Below are 16,569 nucleotides of genomic sequence, written 5' to 3' on the forward strand. Positions count from 1 at the left end.
CCTAGGAACTCATGCTAAGCCCCCTACACTTCCTCATCCAGCTGTGCTGGCGTCAATGCCCATGGCGCCTTCCTGCCCACTTCCCTGCCCGTGTCCAGGCCAGGCCCTCTCCCCGGGGTACCTTCTCTGTGTTTCTGTGTCTTGGACCCTCTGAGTCTTAAGGGTGATGCCAGCAGCCCCACCAAGCTGATCATTTCCTCCCCAGAGCTGTCACAGGAGACCCTGCTGGCCCCTGCATCCCCACCATGCATCACGTGATGTGGGCAGGGACAAGCTCCATCTCTGGGAAGTGAGGGCCCTGGGTCTGGGTTGCCAGCAGAGTGTGGTGCTGTTCGGCCAGCCCCCATCCCTCACACAGCCAACCCTTTCCTCTGACTCTTAGAGCAGGTGGGGTTCCCGCTCCCTTCAGGGGACCACAGTCCGCAGCCTAGTGGTTGCATAGACTTCACAAAACACCTGCAGTTCCGTTAGATCCTTCTTTGGCTTCACAGTGAACCCGTGGGACAGAGCAGGTGTGGTTTTTCCCCCGGGTTACAGCTGAGGAAATGAAGGCTCAGAGATAAGGAGTAATCCCTGCCCTAGGCATTTGGAGTGGTGGGATCAGAGAGGCGGGGGTCACAGACCCTGGGGTTCCCTTCCTCACCCCCCTGACTCAGGGCAGAGCTTGCAGGGACCCAGTCTGTCCCTCTGGGGTGACCATGCTGGGTCCCAGCCCACCCCCTCCCCGGGCAGATCTGCTTTGACAGTAAACCCCGGATCATCAGCAAAGGCACCAAGGACTCTCCGTCTGTCTGCTCCAACCTGGCTGCCAAGCACAGCTTCTACAACAACAAGTGAGTGAGGCCCACAGCCAGACCCACGACCTGGATCAGGGAGGGGGGCAGGTGGAGAGCCCCCCTGGGGCAGCTTAGATGCCTAGGGAGCAGTTGTGGCCATAGGGTGGGCCTAGGGTGTCAAGGCAAGGGGCAGGATTTGAGACTCAGATCCAGCATACACCTGGAAAGGACAGAATCACATGTACTGAGCATCTACTATAGTCCAAGCATTTTCTTACATATTTTAATGATCTCTGCAGTCATTAAAGTCCTCCTGTGTGGAGGAGTGAGTGTGTCTGATACATAGTTGACAAAGCTGAGGCTCCGAAGCTGCTTACTCAGACAGCAGGTGAGGGCCACATCCCTGACTCCCATCCAGCGCCCTCCACCGTCCTGACACAGGCATCGGACAGTGAGTGAGAGAGGCTGGTGGGGTCCAGCACCCACCTATGCTCCCTCTGATTCCTCTTGGCTGTGCCCCAGTCTGGGTTGATGGAATCAGAGTTGGGTCCAAACCCCAGCTTGGACACTGGTCTGTTTTATATCCTCTGGTCTCTCTGACCCTTGATGTCCTCATCTATAAAGCGGATGTTGATCCCCATCTCCCAGGGTTACTGGGAAGGTAGTTAAAATTCCCAGCCCAGAGGAGATGCTCAGGCGTCATCCCTCTGGGTGCAGAACCAGCTCTGGGGCATCAAGCTGGGGAACCCCAGGGAGATGCCCTTTCTGGGCGTCTGGGGCAGCTCTGTCCTAAGCCGTCTCCAGGGTGAGACTGGGAGAGGGGCACACCGCTGGGGTTCGCAGCAGACCTGCCCAAGCATAGGACCCCCGCCCCTTCCCTCCCCTGCCAGTGGTGAATAGGGGGAGGCGCCCGGGTAGGAGACCCTCATCAGGTGTCCAGCACGGATACCAGGGAGGGGGCCTCGACCAGGGATGGGGGGCTGCAGACTGCATCATGCCCCCCCACCCCGCCCGCCAGGTGCCTGGTGCACATCGTCCGCTCCACCTCCCTCAAGTACTCCAAGGTTCGCCAGTTCCAGGAGCACTTCCAGTTCGACGTGTGCCGCCACGAGGTGCGATACGGCTGCCTGCGCGAGGACAGCTGCCACTTCGCCCACAGCTTCATTGAGCTCAAGGTCTGGCTCCTGCAGCAGTACTCAGGTGAGGGCTCAGGTGGGGGCTCAGGTGGGGGCTCAGGTGAGGACTCAGGTGAGGATTCAGGTGAGGGCTCAGGTGGGGGCTCAGGTGAGGATTCAGGCGGGGGCTCAGGTGGGGGCTCAGGTGAGGATTCAGGTGAGGGCTCAGGTGAGGATTCAGGCGGGGGATCAGGTGAGGATTCAGGTGAGGGCTCAGGTGGGGGCTCAGTTGAGGATTCAGGCGGGGGATCAGGTGAGGATTCAGGTGAGGGCTCAGGTAAGGATTCAGGCGGGGGCTCAGGTGAGGATTCAGGTGAGGGCTCAGGTGAGGAGTCAGGCGGGGGATCAGGTGAGGATTCAGGTGAGGGCTCAGGTGGGGGCTCAGGTGAGGCTCAGATGGGGGTTCAGGTGAGGGCTCAGGTGAGGATTCAACTGGGGGATCAGGTGGGGCCTCAGATGAGGGCTCAGGTGAGGATTCAGGTGGGGGCTCAGATGGGGGCTCAGGTGAGGAATCAGGTGGGGGCTCAGGTGGGGGCTCACGTGAGGATTCAGGTGGGGGCTCAGGTGAGGATTCAGGTGGGGGCTCAGGTGGGGGCTCAGGTAGGGGCTCAGGTGGGGGCTCAGGTGAGGATTCAGGTGAGGGCTCAGGTGGGGGATCAGGTGAGGATTCAGGTGGGGGCTCAGGTGAGGATTCAGGTGGGGGCTCAGGTGGGGGCTCAGGTGAGGGCTCAGGTGGGGGCTCAGGTGAGGATTCAGGTGAGGGCTCAGGTGAGGGCTCAGGTGAGGGCTCAGGTGGGGGCTCAGGTGAGGATTCAGGTGAGGATTCAGGTGAGGGCTCAGTTGGGGGCTCAGGTGAAGGAGAGGACTGCAGGGTTCAGAGGAGGGCAGTGATGTTGTGGTGGGGGGCTGCAGAGAAACCAGTACTTCCTGGACATCCCAGGACTCCAAGGCTCTGCATTAGGGGGCTTCCAGGCCCAGAAGACCCTGGGTTTATCCCTGCGTGGCACTGCAAGGGAGTCAGTGCACAGCAGCCAGGAGGCAGAGCTCCATGGGCCACCCAGGTGGTCTGGTCACCAGCGGCCCCTCACCGAGCCCCACTGCTCCTCTGTGAGGCGGTGATGTCAGCTCCGCCTCAGCCATGAGGTTAAAAGCCATTCACTTGCTCGCTGGCTCACCTGATGGGATTCCTTGAGCACCTACTCCATCAGGGTCCTGAGTGAGCATGTGGAGGGCCCCAGCCTCAGGGCCCTGGGATGTACATGAAAGCAAGGGAGACAGTCGAACGGGGAGGTAAGGGACCCTCCATCCTTCTGCTCCAGGAGGCATACTGTCCCCTGCTGCCTGTCATCGTTCACTTAACAACATTTTTGTTGTGTGTGTGGAACATAAAATAATGGTGCATCTAACAAGCCTTGTTTTCTGAGAGTTGATGGAATAGGGTGATAGAGTTTCAGATGTACATCAGTAACATGAGAAAAAGCAGAGCAGGAGGACGGAGAAGGACTCGGGATGGGGCATTTGGGATTAGGAAGTCTGGGAGGGCTTCTCAGAGTAGGTGGCATTTGAGCAAGGAAGGGCAGAGAGAGCATTCCAGGCAGAGGGAACAGCAAGGCTGGCAGCCCTGAAGTAGGACCAAGCTTGGTACAGAAGGAAGGACGTCTGAGGGCAGAGCAGCTTCGTGCTGGGGGTGGGGCAGTGTCAGAAACGAGGCCTAAGAGGTGAAAAAGTCTTTAGAGATCATAAATAGAGATAGAAATAGTTGTGTACATGTGTGCATGCTAAGTCGCTTTAGTCATGTCTGACTGCGACTCTATGGACTGTAACCCGCCGGGCTCCTCTGTCCGTGGGGTTCTTCCAGGCATGAATACTGGAGTGGGTTGTTATGCCTTCCTCTTGGGGCTCTTCCCAACAGGGATTAAACATCGGTCTCTTATGTTTCCTGCATTGGCAGGTGGGTTCTTTACCACTAGCGCCACCTGTGATTGTTCTAAATATAATGTGCAGGGGTCGGGGGTCAGGGGTTGAGCGGGTAGAGTTGTATGACCTGATCAGTGTTTTTAAGACTTCGCTCTAGCTACTGGATGGAGAACAGAGGAGCCAAGGGCAGATGGAAGGGGGCCCGGGGGTGTGGCTCAGACCCAGGTGGCAGCGGCAGAGGTGGTAGAAGTGATCAGATTCTGGGTATTTTGATGGTGGAGCCAGCGGGAGCTGATGAACCAGACATGATGTAGGAGACAAAGAAGGCCATCAGGTTGACCCCAGGGGGACGCCGAGTGCCGAGACGGGGAGGAGCAGGTCAGGGGATCACATCTAGGCTCATTTGGGATGTGGGGCAGTCTGAGCTGCCTGTTGGACTTCAGGTGGAAAGGTCGAGCAGGCAGCCAGATATGGGGGTCTGAAAGGTCCCAGGAGAGCTCTGGGCTGGAGATTCATCCAGCAGCGAGAAGGTGGGTGCCAAGCAGATGCCTGGCCGAGTAAGCCCCTACTGGCAAGCCGCCGTGGGGAAGCAGTATCCACAGGGCCAGACTGCAAATAAAGTGGGTCTGCAGAAGGAACTAGAAGACTGGAGCGGGGTTGGGAGGAGGGCTGGCCTCGTGGAAGAGGATGTGAGCTGCCCCTCAGAGGTGCGCTGTGTCCACAGTCAGATTGGGAGGGTCTGGGCCACCAGGCTTGGGTATCTGCCCTTTGCCAACTGGCAGTGAAGTCCTGGCCCCTTGGTGACTGGGCAGCCAGGCTGGGCCAGATATGAAGCCCTAAGAACCTGCGGGCTAGAGGCCACCGAGCAGGGGTCAGACTTGAGGCCCCCCCCCCCACCAGGGAGGCAGGGGACAGGGGAGGGACAGGGACACTGGCATGGGGACAGGGAGGCCTCCGTCATCCTGCAGAGCCCACATCTTGCTCCTGCATCTTGTTCTCTGTGGGTCCTGGAACAATGCCTGGAATCAGGCCTCCATCTCCAGCTGCAGATGAACTAACGGGCCTAGAGAGCGTGCAGGCTGTCCCTGCTCCCCTCGTCTTTCCCCAGCCTAACTGGGAAGTGGGGCTCCTCCCTGGGCCTAGGGCGGCATCAACTCCTCTTGGATCCCCCACCTTTCTCCCCACTGAGCTCCAGGGATGCCATGTCTGTCCCACCCCCCTCCCCAGGCATGACCCACGAAGACATCGTCCAGGAATCCAAGAAATACTGGCAGCAGATGGAGGCTCACACAGGGAAGGCCAGCAGCAGCTTGGTAAGACCCTGGGCTGGCATACGGGGTGCGGTCAGCCCCCACGAGGGGCAGCCCCCATTCCCCATCCCTTTGGTTTACTTAATGGAGAGTCTGACTCTCTGCAGTCTCATGGACTGGAGCCTGCCAGGCTTCCCTGTCCATGGGATTCTCCAGGCAAGAATACTGGAGTGGGTTGCCATTCCCTTCTCCGGGGGATCTTCCTGACCCAGGGATCAAACCCAGGTCTCCCACATTGCAGGCAGATTCTTTACCATCTGAGCCAACAGGGAAGCCCCCATCTCTTTACCTAGTCGTCATTTATTTAACAGAAAATTGTAAGAAGAGCACAAAGAATTTGTGTATAGCTTTTTTCAGATTCCCCAGGTGTTAACATTTTACAGCTGTCCACCCTCACTTTGTGCTGTGTGTGTGTGTACATACACACATACGCATTTATTTACAGAAACACACACTTTTCTGAACCATTAGAGAGTAAGTTGTAGACATGATGCCCCGTTACCCCAAAAGACTTCAGTATAAAAATAAGGACACTGTCTTCCATAATGACCACAGTACAGTCACCAACATCAACACATTCACATTGGGGTGATTACCCGGATTGTGCTGTACCATACACGTGTGCTTAGTTGCTCAGTCATGTCCGACTCTTTGTGACCCCGTGGACTGTAGCCCGCCAGGATCCTCTGTCCATGGGATTCTCCAGGCAAGAACACTGGAGTGGGTTGCTGTTTCCTCCTCCAGTGATGTACTATTATTCAGATTTTTGTGACTCCTCCCCAGATGCCAGCAACACATTGTATTTCTGCATTGTCTTTCTGTGTGTGTGTATGTCTTTAATTGCCTTTAATCTAGAGCAGTTCTTCAGTCTTTGTCTTTCATGACATTGACTTTTTAAAAAATATTTATTCTTTATTTATTTGGCTATGCCAGGTTTTAGTTATGGCACCTGGGGGTTTAGTTATGGCTTTAGTTATAGGAGCTAGTTCCCTGACTAGGGATCCAGGTCCCCTGCATTGGGAGCACAGGGTCTTTAGCCACTGCACCACCAAGGAAGTCCTGACATTGACGTTTTTGAAGAGCCAGACACTTTGTAAAAGGCCCATCTGTTTGGGATTGTCTGATTGAAGACATGTCACATCCATTTGTCCCTTCCTCGATAACTTGATTAAAGGTGCCTCCACTGGAAAGCTTTCTCTGTTGTGAAGTTAATCTCTCCTCCTTTGTAATGAATGACTGTCTTCCTGGAAGTCCTCTGAGACCATGTAAACGTCCTGGTGTCCTTCAGCCTTTCCCCCCACTGCTCATGTCATTTCCTATTCCTCTGGATCCTCACCCGGGTCCCCCGCCATGAGCTGGGGCATGGTGGTGTTTTCGGGAGGGGAAACTGAGGCTCAGGACACGCTAGAGACTTGCCCGGGGCACACGCAGCAGAGGAGGAGCAGAGGTGGTCTCCGGTTCACTGACGGCTTGTCTAGAGTCCGCTCTGCTCCCTCCCCAGCCGCTCCATCCCCGTCAGCCTGAGGGGCCCTCATTCATAAACTGCGGATCGGAACCCTGCCTGCCATCTCCAGGGCCAGTGTGAGGCTCACAGGAGCTGACCATGTACCTGCTCCCTGTGGGGACCCCATCACCCCTGAAGCTCACACCCTCCCCAAGAGGCAGGGGTCATTGTAACTCTATCTGATAGAGGGGGGAGAGGGGTGGTCCCAGGGCCCAGGAGGCAGTCACGTGGGGGATGACTCCGTCACCATTTCTGGCCCACCCACTGGTCACCTAGGGAGGACCCTGGGCCCCAGGCCCCTCTTAAGGCCGGCCTGGGTGTGGCTGGGAGCCAGGAGCAGGGCAGGCTGGCCAGTGGGGTTTGCCTGGGCCAGGCTGGCTGACCCTCTCGGCCTTCGCTCTTCTGGCCTACCCGCTCTTTCCTGGTCCTTTTTCTTTCTCTCTGCTCTTTCTAGTTGTCTGTCCTCCACCTCTCTCTCATTTGGTCCTCTTCCCCACCCGCCACGCAGTTTGTTTTTGCTCCTGGGCAGGAGCCCGGCTGGGAAGCAGTGCAGGACTCAGGCTGGACCTGCAGCGTCATCTGCTAGAGAGAGAACACTGAGTCTGCACCACTGCCGTTCCCCTGACCCCCCTGCATCCTGCCCACCCGAGATGCCACTCTCGGGCCTGGCTCAGGAACAGGCCTTCTGTGCCAGGCCTGGCTGTGGCCCGGGCATGAGATGTCTCGCTTGTCATCAGCGGGTGGGGCCGATGGCAGCTTGAGGTCAAGGACAGGATGCCAGGGTAGAAGCTGCTCGGGCCTGGTGCCTCCGGTGCAGCTGTGCCACTGTACAGGGCAGCAGGGGCACCTGCCTCACACCAGATCTCTGTCTTCAGGCCACTTACCCCCGGCAGGGTTAGTGACTGCTCTGAGCCTCTGCTTCCGCTCAGTCCAGTGGGAATGACCCCTACCCCCAGGTCTGCTGCAAGAAGCTGCTGAGTCTGCAGTTCTCAAAAGGAAGCTCCCTGGGCCAGCGTGGCTGTTCCTTAGAGCAGTGGCTAAGCCACGGGACCCCCTGGACTCCACTTACCTCACCTGTGAGATGGCCCTCTCACACTTCTGTGAGGAATCAGTAGGACGTCTCGAAATCACCGGTGACATGTAAACCTGCCAGCTATAGCCAGGCCGTGGGATCTGAACCACCTCGTGTTGACTGACTCATCTAGTTATGAGGGCCAGGCCTGATGGAGAGCAGGGCCTAGAGGGTGGGGATAGAGGGGCTTGCCACATAGCTTTAGCCAGGTTACAAAAGCAGGATTTTACCTTGCTGTTGGGATGTGTGTTATCCTGGGGCTGGGCCAGGCAGCATGTCTCCCAGCAAGCGGGTCAGTCAACACCCAGGAGGGACTTTCTTGGCAACCTGGCACTTAAGACTCTGCACTTCTGACATAGGAGACATGGGTTCAATCCCTGGTCAGAGAACTAGGCTCCCAAATACTGGGTGGCATGACCAAAAGAAAAAAAAAATCCAACAAAGTGAGAGCCCCCTCCTGCTTAGGGGAGGCTCTGGTCTAGGCAGTGCCAGGGACAGAGGGTCCTCCCGTGGCAGGAGAGGAGAAGAGGGCTGCCTGGAGGGGTGACCCCACATCTGAGGCCCCAGGGAGCGTGGGGAGGTCTAGCTGACAGGAGGGCAGGCAGGGTGGCCAGCACAGCTGGGCGAGGTGTTGCAGGTGGTAGGAGACAAAGCTGGTGAGCACACCTTCCACCTCTTGCCCGCCCTCCGACCCTGCCCCAGGCAGGAATGCAGAAGAGCAGGCCCTTCTGCCTGCAAAGGAAAGGCTGAGACAGGGAATGGGAAGGAACATGGTGGGGCTTCAGAGAGTCCAGGGCTGGGACTTCCCAGTGCTCCAGTGGCTAAGACTCCATGCTCCAAATTCAGGGGGTCCTGGGTTCAATCCCTGGTTGGGGAACTTGATCCCATATGCTGTAACTAAAAGATCTCGCAGGCCATAACAAAGATTGATGGCCCTGCATGCCGCAACTGAGACCTGACACAAACAAATAAAAATAAATATTTAAAAAAAAAAGAGTCCAGGGTAGCTCAGAAGTCTGTCCCACAGACAGGCTGGCAGCCTCCTCCAGCCCCACCCTCTAGGCCCTGCTCTCCACCAGGCCTGGCCCTCGTAACTAGATGAGGCAGTCAACATGAGGTGGTTCAGGTACTATGGCAGCCCCTAGGATGGCCAGCTGCCACCTAGGAGAACTTCAGGGAAGGCTTCCTGAAGGAGGTGGTGTTTAAGCTGGATTTCAAAAGTTTCCAGAACAAGCCTGATAGAGAGGGGCATTCCAGGCATGTGCAAAAGTAGGAAGCTAAGAGGTCGCAAGCCATGCCCAGGGACATGCCAGCAGCTCCATAGAGCAGGCCCGTGGGGACTAGCCAGATAAGGCGACAAGCACTCCTTCGGGAGACCAGAGCCCTGTCCCAGGCCTGGCCCCCAGGCTGAGAGGCCGTGGAGCTGGAGTTAGGGGGTCAGTTCAGTCCAGTCACTCAGTCATGTCTGACTCTTGGCGACCCCATGGACTGCAGCACGCCAGGCCTCCCTGTCCATCACCAACTCCCAGAGTTTGCTCAAACTCACGTCCATCCTGTCAGTGATACCATCCAGCCATCTCATCCTGTCGTCCCCTTCTCCTCCTGCCTTCAATCTTTCCCAGCATCAGGGTCTTTTCCAATGAGTCAGTTCTTCGTATCAGGTGGCCAAAGTATTGGAGCTTCAGTTCCAGCATCAGTCCTTCCAATGAATATTCAGGACTGATTTCCTTTAGGATTGATTGGTTTGATCTCCTTGCAGTCCAAGGGACTCTCAAGAGTCTTCTCCAACACCCCAGTTCAAAAGCATCAATTCTTCAGCACTCAGCTTTCCTTAAGGTCCAACTCTCACATCCATAGATGACTACTGGAAAAACCATAACTTTGAATAGATGGACCTTTGTCGGCAAAGTAATGTCTCTGCTTTTTAATATGCTGTCTAGGTTGGTCACAGCTTTTCTTCCAAGAAGCAAGTGTCTTTTAATTTCATAACTGCACTCATCATCTGCAGTGATTTTGGAGCCCCCAAAACTAAAGTCTGTCACTGTTTCCATCGTTTCCCCATCTATTTGCCATGAAGTGATGGGACTGGATGCCGTGATCTTAGTTTTTTGAATGTTGAGTTTTAAGCCAGCTTTTTCATTCCTCTTTCACTTCCCACCAGTAAGTGGGAATGGACCTGCTGACTCCAAGGCTCCACCACGCAGCCTATGTGTCAGACCCCAGGGCCTCAGCCTGGTCCTGTGGCTTCACCAGCCCCTCTTGCCAGCAGGGTGCCCCACGGACCCATGGGCCTAGCACCTTTGACCTGCAGATGAAGTTTGTGTGTGGCCAGTGCTGGAGGAACGGGCAGGTGGTGGAGCCCGACAAGGACCTCAAGTACTGCAGCGCCAAGGCGCGGCACTGGTGAGCTGGGCGCCAGGCAGGGGCATGGGCGGTGCGGGGGGCCAGCACCACGGGTGAGAAAGCCGGGCTCTCCGTGGAGGTCACATAGCCCGCTGTGTCCTGCAGCTGGACCAAGGAGCGGCGGGTCCTCCTGGTGATGTCCAAGGCCAAGAGGAAGTGGGTGTCGGTGCGGCCGCTGCCATCCATTCGCAACTTCCCACAGCAATACGATGTGAGTGCCAGGGCGGGGTACAGGGTGGCATCGGGGCTTCGGATGCAGGGCCATGGGGCCCAGGAGGGCTTGCCCACTGGCTGGGACCACGACACCATCCAGCAGGACTCAGCAGACTCTCCCCACGCCCCCCTACAGCTCTGCATCCACGCACAGAATGGCCGCAAGTGCCAGTACGTGGGGAACTGCTCCTTCGCACACAGCCCAGAGGAGAGGGACATGTGGACATTCATGAAGGAGAACAAGAGTGAGTGCGCGGGGTGGGGGCGGCGGGGCTGACCCTGACACCCCCACTCAGCAGGCCCCAGGGCACCCACTGAACCTCACTTTGCTGCCAGGACCCTGCCCCGGGCCATGCCCTCTCTGGGTCTCCAGTGGACCAGTCAGCCCCACAGCTGGGGTCCTGCGGGGGTCGTGGGACGGAGTGGAGGCAGGATCCGTGCTCACCAGGCCCTCCGTCCCCTATTGCCCACCAGTCCTGGACATGCAGCAGACCTATGACATGTGGCTGAAGAAACACAACCCTGGGAAGCCAGGGGAAGGGACGCCCGTCGGTTCACGGGAAGGGGAGAAGCAGATACAGATGCCCACGGACTATGCTGACATCATGGTAACTCCCGCCTGCAGGCTGGTCCCAGCCTGACCTGGCAGGGCCAAGGGGAGGGCTTCAGTCGCCCTGGGGAAGCGGTCTGGGCAGACGGGCAGGGAGTGGGCACCCACGGTGGCCGTGTTGCCAGATGGGGTACCACTGCTGGCTCTGCGGCAAGAACAGCAACAGCAAGAAGCAGTGGCAACAGCACATCCAGTCCGAGAAGCATAAGGAAAAGGTGTTCACGTCCGACAGTGACGCCAGCGGCTGGGCCTACCGCTTCCCCATGGGCGAGTTCCGGCTCTGCGACAGGTGCCCCCCAGGGAAGGGCTGGGCCAGGGAGCGGGGGTGGCAGGACCCGGCAGGCTGTGGGGTGGCCGGCTCTGATTCTGCTTGGCCGGGAGGTGGCAGATGGGGGTGGCATGTCCAGAAACAGCCGCTCCTGGCGTGAGGACCACAGCGGCATTGGAGGCAGGGACCGCTCCTCCCGGTGTGAGATCCTCAGGAAGGCTTGGCCAGGCCCACTGTCCTGGGGCTGACCCTGCTGGGCGGCGGGGGAATGGGGACTTCCAGCCCCAGGCTGGGCAGCCTGTGGAGACCAGGGCACGGGGCTTGGGCAGTGAGCCTCCTGCTGCCCGCAGGCTCCAGAAGGGCAAGGCCTGCCCAGACGGGGACAAGTGCCGCTGCGCTCACGGGCAGGAGGAGCTCAACGAGTGGCTGGACCGGCGTGAGGTGCTGAAGCAGAAGCTGGCCAAGGCCCGCAAAGACATGCTCCTGTGCCCTCGGGACGACGACTTTGGCAAATACAACTTCCTGCTGCAGGAGGACGGGAACACCCCTGGTGCCGCCCCGGAGGCCCCCGCCACTGCCGCCGGCACCGGGGACTAGGCCAGCTCTCAACCATGGGTGAAGTCCTAGGATCAGGGGCCAGGGGTGGGAACAGAGCGCCCGTTAGGAGGACTGGGGCCAGCCAGGGCTGGGGGTGGGGGGCATTGGGCAGCCCCCCACCCTGGGGCCCCATCCATCCTCCCTGCCCCCACCCCCACCACTGCCCCAGTGCATACCCAGGTGCACGAGCTGCAGCCCGCCCCCCTCCCCCTCGGTCCCAGGGTTCTCCCTGGGCAGTGCCTCCCTTCCCCGACCCCAGCTCTCCTGGTTGTGGAGGGAGGGGTCTGGCTGACCCCTCCAGCTTCAGTCTACAGCTTTAACTTCTGTCTGCTCCTCAAGGGGGCCCAATGCTCAGGGCTGGGGAGCCTGGGGTCCCCCACTTGAATCTGCAGCAGGAGGGTCCTTCTCCCTGCCCCACTCCCACCCCACCCTCCCCGCCCTGGGGGCAGATCAGGACACAACAAGGGCAGGAGGCCCCCAACTAGCTTTAAAACCCAGCCCCAGGACAGGACTGGAGACACTGCACAGGTCACTTAACCCTCTGGGGCCTCAGTTTCCCCTCTGGTTGGAAGAATGGGAGCTGCTGGACTTCATGGTCTCTGCAGCCTGACTGGGGAGCCTGGCTCTCTGCTCAGGCCATCCTCTCAGCCCTACTTCTCTGTGGGCCACCGAATGTAGTTTGTAGATCATCGGAGCCTTCAGAGATAACACATCCTCAACCCCCATTTTGCAGATAGAAAAACTGAGGCCTCAGAGAGGGGAGTGATCTGCCCAGCATCCCCAGCACACGGCATGGCACAGCTGGGAAGCACATGTGGTCACAAGACTCAGGGCCCGTTACCAGCTGGAGCCTCCAGGCTCTCGGCAGGGATGTGAGTCTCTGAATCAGCAGCTGGGATCCCAGGCAGCCCCACCCAGGGGTGGGTCATGTCCACGCCCTGTAGAGGGACAGTTCCCTCTGAGGATGGTCGGAAGGACTGTAGCAGTGAAGGTCACTTCCCTATGGCCTGCTCCAGAGAGGCGGTACCTGGCAGGGCGCACGTGGGCTCAGGTTCTGCAGAAGGTCCTGGGGGGAAAGGACGAGGAGGGTGGGAAGTCATGGGATGTGGGGAGAAGGAAGACTTGACCATGGGCACCATGGGCTGCTGCAGGATCGGACACAGCCCCTCTTTCTTAGGGACTCAGCAGAGTCCTTCCACCTTCTCCCCTTGACCCAGACATACAGTTAGGACCGTCCATCCCAGCCGCTCCCTGATCCTGCCCCTGCCAGCTGCCTGGGACCCCAGCTGACCCCCAACTCCCACCTGCCCCCCACCCCACCAAGTCCTCTCCCATCCCTCCTGTCTGATGTGTCTGCGTGCACCCCCTCCTCTCCATCCCACCCCCTCTGTGGGTAGACCCAGCCTCCCCCGGTTCCCTAGACATTCCAGAACGCCCCACACCATTGGCACAAGAGGTGGGGTCCCCCGGAAGGAGCCGAGGACCAAGGCTGGAGTCAGTGGTGGGGGGTGGGGGGTGAGACAGAGAGAACGGAATACCCTTTATTTCCCCTCAAACAAGAATTTCGAGTGTGCGACGATATGATGACGGGCACCCTGGGCCGCGGAGAACCCCGTTCTCGCCGCCGATGCCCGACCTCTTCCTGATAATTGTGGCATGCATCTTTCCTCTCCCCACCCCTCCCCCTGGCAGGCCAGCACTGCGGAGTCTGGGTGCTGGTGGCACGGCTGGAGGGGGAGGAGAGACCCGAGGTGGGGGCCGTGGCCGTGAATGTTGATGACTCTTGTTTTCCCTGATCCGTGCCGTTGCAGTCTGTCGTCACCAGCCTTGTTTTTAGTGTGTATATATGTCGCCCCCGTGATGCATATATACACAGGTATTAAATATATCGCTCTATATAATATTATATATGTGTGTGGTATCCGAGGAATCACTTCTAATGATAAAGAATGAGGGCTAAAGATAAAGCATTTGGCCAGAAAACGCAGCCATCCTGGCATAATGAGGGCTTTTCAGGGTCAGCAAGCCTTTTGCAAGGACTGAGGGACTGGAGCGGGGTGAGGGGGGCAGGTAATTTGGGCAGCAGGGGCAGAAGTGGTCCCTGCCTGGGCTCAGCTCTGCCTCAGAGCTTCCAGACCACCCCAGCTGAGTGACAAGGGAGCATGCATGCTCAGGGAAAGAAAAGGACTTGGTGTCTGTCTCCCACCTGAAGGAATAAGATTAGAATCCAGATTTTTCTTCTTCTCCAACCTGTTATCCATGCAGAGGCCCCTGGGATGTTGGGGGCACCCTGGCCTGGCCAGAGCTGGATTCCCCCACGGGGTTGGAAGTGAGCCAGAGGCAGGCAGGGAGCAGGAGGTGGGGGGTGGGAGACAGGCACACACTCTGAATGATGAGTGTGTTTATTTCACTTGTGAACCGGACCGAGAGGCTCAGAGAGTTGGAGCGGGCTTGTGTCCCCCCCCGCCGGCAGGCAGGGACTAGATATCATGGCAGATATGGCAAAGCGGGGACAGGCACCCCTGATGTGAGGGTCCCTTAGGGATGGGGCCGGGAGGGAGGCTGCGTTTCTCAGGTGGGCAGTAATCAACTTAATGGTCCTTTAAAAATGTCTGTGTATTAAAAATTTAAGAATACCACACTTTAATATTAAATATTCATAAGGTCTAGTATCTTGATAATAATGTAGATGTTTTAATAACAATTTTTGTCCTTCTTAAAATAAAATGAAAGAAACTTGCTTCTTTTAGCCTTTGTTCTAGAAAATAAACACATGCACTTTGACCTCTGTCCCCAAGGTGTCACTCCTGTTCCTCCCTTCCTAGGCTTGTGCCAGGGGGGCCTTGTGGGGCGGAGCTGGCCGGCTGGCTGGCACAGGGCATGACCCAAGGCAGACATTCCAAGGGGTGAGGGGCAGAAGGTCTGTGTCCTCGTGCAAACAGGGCAGCCCGGCTGACCCCGGCTCACACAGAGCCTCGCTGGCGGGGACAAACTATGCTCAGTTTAAGTGACCCCACAGGCCACCCTTTGCTGGCTCTTCTGCAGCCTGTCTGCTCGTGGCCTCTGTGTGGGGACTCCAGCGGTACCCACACTTCCCTGCTTTTACCCTGTGCTATCTCTGTGCCCTTTCTGGGGGTGGCTTATTCCAGAAAGGTAAGGGGCTCTCACGCGCTTTGGGACATGAGCCTGTGTGCAGCCTGGACTCCTCGGGGCCTGAGGGAGGTCTGAGTCACATGGGACCAGCTTCCTCATCTTTAAGAGACAGCAGACCAGATCAGGGATTCTCAGTCGGAGACCCCTGTATCTGCCTGAGGCCCTTTTGCGAATCTCCTGGGTTGTGTGTGGCTTCTGGTGACGGAAGGGGTCCTGACGGGAGCGGCTATATACAATTGAGAGTAAGCTCTCACCAGACAATTTCAAACTACAGGGTGCAGTGGCTCCAGGGACAGAGGTCGAAGGTCCGTGAATCCAATGAGGTCAGGAATCTTCTGGGCTAAGTACTCAGGAGGGGCTCAGATGCTTGATAAATGACCAGATGAATAACAGGAGCAGCTGACTTGATGGAGCACCTTCTGCATGCCAGGCGCCGTGGATACAGCAAGTCTGTCTCTATAGCAACCTCCACATTTGGAGTCCACATCTCAGCTCACAGAGGTTCCATGAAGGTTTTCAAGGACCCTCACAAAAGAGACCAAAAAACGGAGGACCAGTGGCAACTGGGTGATCAGCAAGGTCCCTTCAGCACTGGCGTTCTGGGGTTCTCAGGACCCCTGGCTGCACTGTGAAAAACCAGAGGGGTATAGCAAGGTCCAGCTCCCAGGAGGAAAAGCAGACCCGTCCTCAGGCTGAAGAGATCGTTAACGTGCATCAGAACCTCCCTTAAACTTAGAAAGTCAAAGAATAAGATAAGCAGTACTTCAGTGAACCTAGTGGACTAAATTCTTAAATTCTCATAAATTCCCCTAAATTCTCATCCAGTTCTCTCTTAGCTCAGGTAGATATTAACTGAACACTTGTCCCATCTCAGATCTTACAGATATAAGATGATAGACAAAATGTGGCCTTCCGTGACACCAGTCTGTGGGGAGAGATGGGCCTGTAGGGAAGAGAGTAGGATGATGTGACAGACACAGTGGTGGGAGACACCAGGTGACATGGAAGGTACCACATCCACGCTGGGGAGCTGGGGAGGGCTCCTGGGGGGAGGTGAGCCTGGACTTGAGCCTTAAAAATGTTAGATCATCGTAATCAATGTGTACTTATTGCTCTGCATCTTCCCTTTTCTTGGTTGCATTTCACACGTGCATCTCCACGTGTGACATGTAGCCTAGAAATGCCCGATGTAACCTAGATATTTATGGTCAGTGGCTTCATTCATCAAGGTGCCCGAGCTGGCTTGAGCTAACTAATCCAGATATTGAATGTAGTCCCATTTCTGGCCTTTGGTCCTGTGATTAGGGGCCACCGTGCGTACCGCCATCACCGCGATTCCCCAACTCCTCCTTCCTGCCTCCGGGGAAGCTGATTATGAGAGGCTGCCTGGGCACCTAGGGGACTCTGCCCAAACGGCATGCACATACAGCCCCCACCGGGACAGCCACCAGACCTCTGAGCCAGGAGACCCAAGGCATGCCAGGACCCAGGAGATCCCAGTGTGCCTGCCATGCGGGCCCCTCGTGTCCAGGTTTCCGTGTGCTGCCCCTCCCCTGCCTCTGCCCCCCCCC

At 57.4% G+C, this 16,569-nt stretch overlaps 1 protein-coding gene across 5 annotated transcripts in view; it reads left to right on the forward strand.

The window, feature by feature from the left end:
* The window catches only part of ZC3H7B (zinc finger CCCH-type containing 7B), a 58,363-nt gene extending 43,777 nt beyond the window's left edge, over positions 1–14,586 (forward strand). For 3 of the 5 annotated variants that reach the window (XM_065944617.1, XM_065944634.1, XM_065944645.1), the window contains 9 exons: positions 733–833; positions 1,795–1,976; positions 5,096–5,181; positions 10,021–10,157; positions 10,263–10,368; positions 10,507–10,615; positions 10,845–10,978; positions 11,106–11,269; positions 11,599–14,586. In XM_065944617.1, coding sequence (XP_065800689.1) covers positions 733–833; positions 1,795–1,976; positions 5,096–5,181; positions 10,021–10,157; positions 10,263–10,368; positions 10,507–10,615; positions 10,845–10,978; positions 11,106–11,269; positions 11,599–11,845 — 1,266 coding nt within the window. In that variant the 3' untranslated portion in view covers positions 11,846–14,586. The remainder of the gene's footprint in view (positions 1–732; positions 834–1,794; positions 1,977–5,095; positions 5,182–10,020; positions 10,158–10,262; positions 10,369–10,506; positions 10,616–10,844; positions 10,979–11,105; positions 11,270–11,598) is intronic. The other 2 variants (XM_065944626.1, XM_065944641.1) reach the window with 1 other exon arrangement.
* The last annotated feature ends 1,983 nt before the right edge of the window (positions 14,587–16,569 follow it).

The sequence above is a fragment of the Muntiacus reevesi genome, chromosome 1 (assembly GCF_963930625.1).
Source record: "Muntiacus reevesi chromosome 1, mMunRee1.1, whole genome shotgun sequence".
Taxonomy (NCBI): domain Eukaryota; kingdom Metazoa; phylum Chordata; class Mammalia; order Artiodactyla; family Cervidae; genus Muntiacus; species Muntiacus reevesi.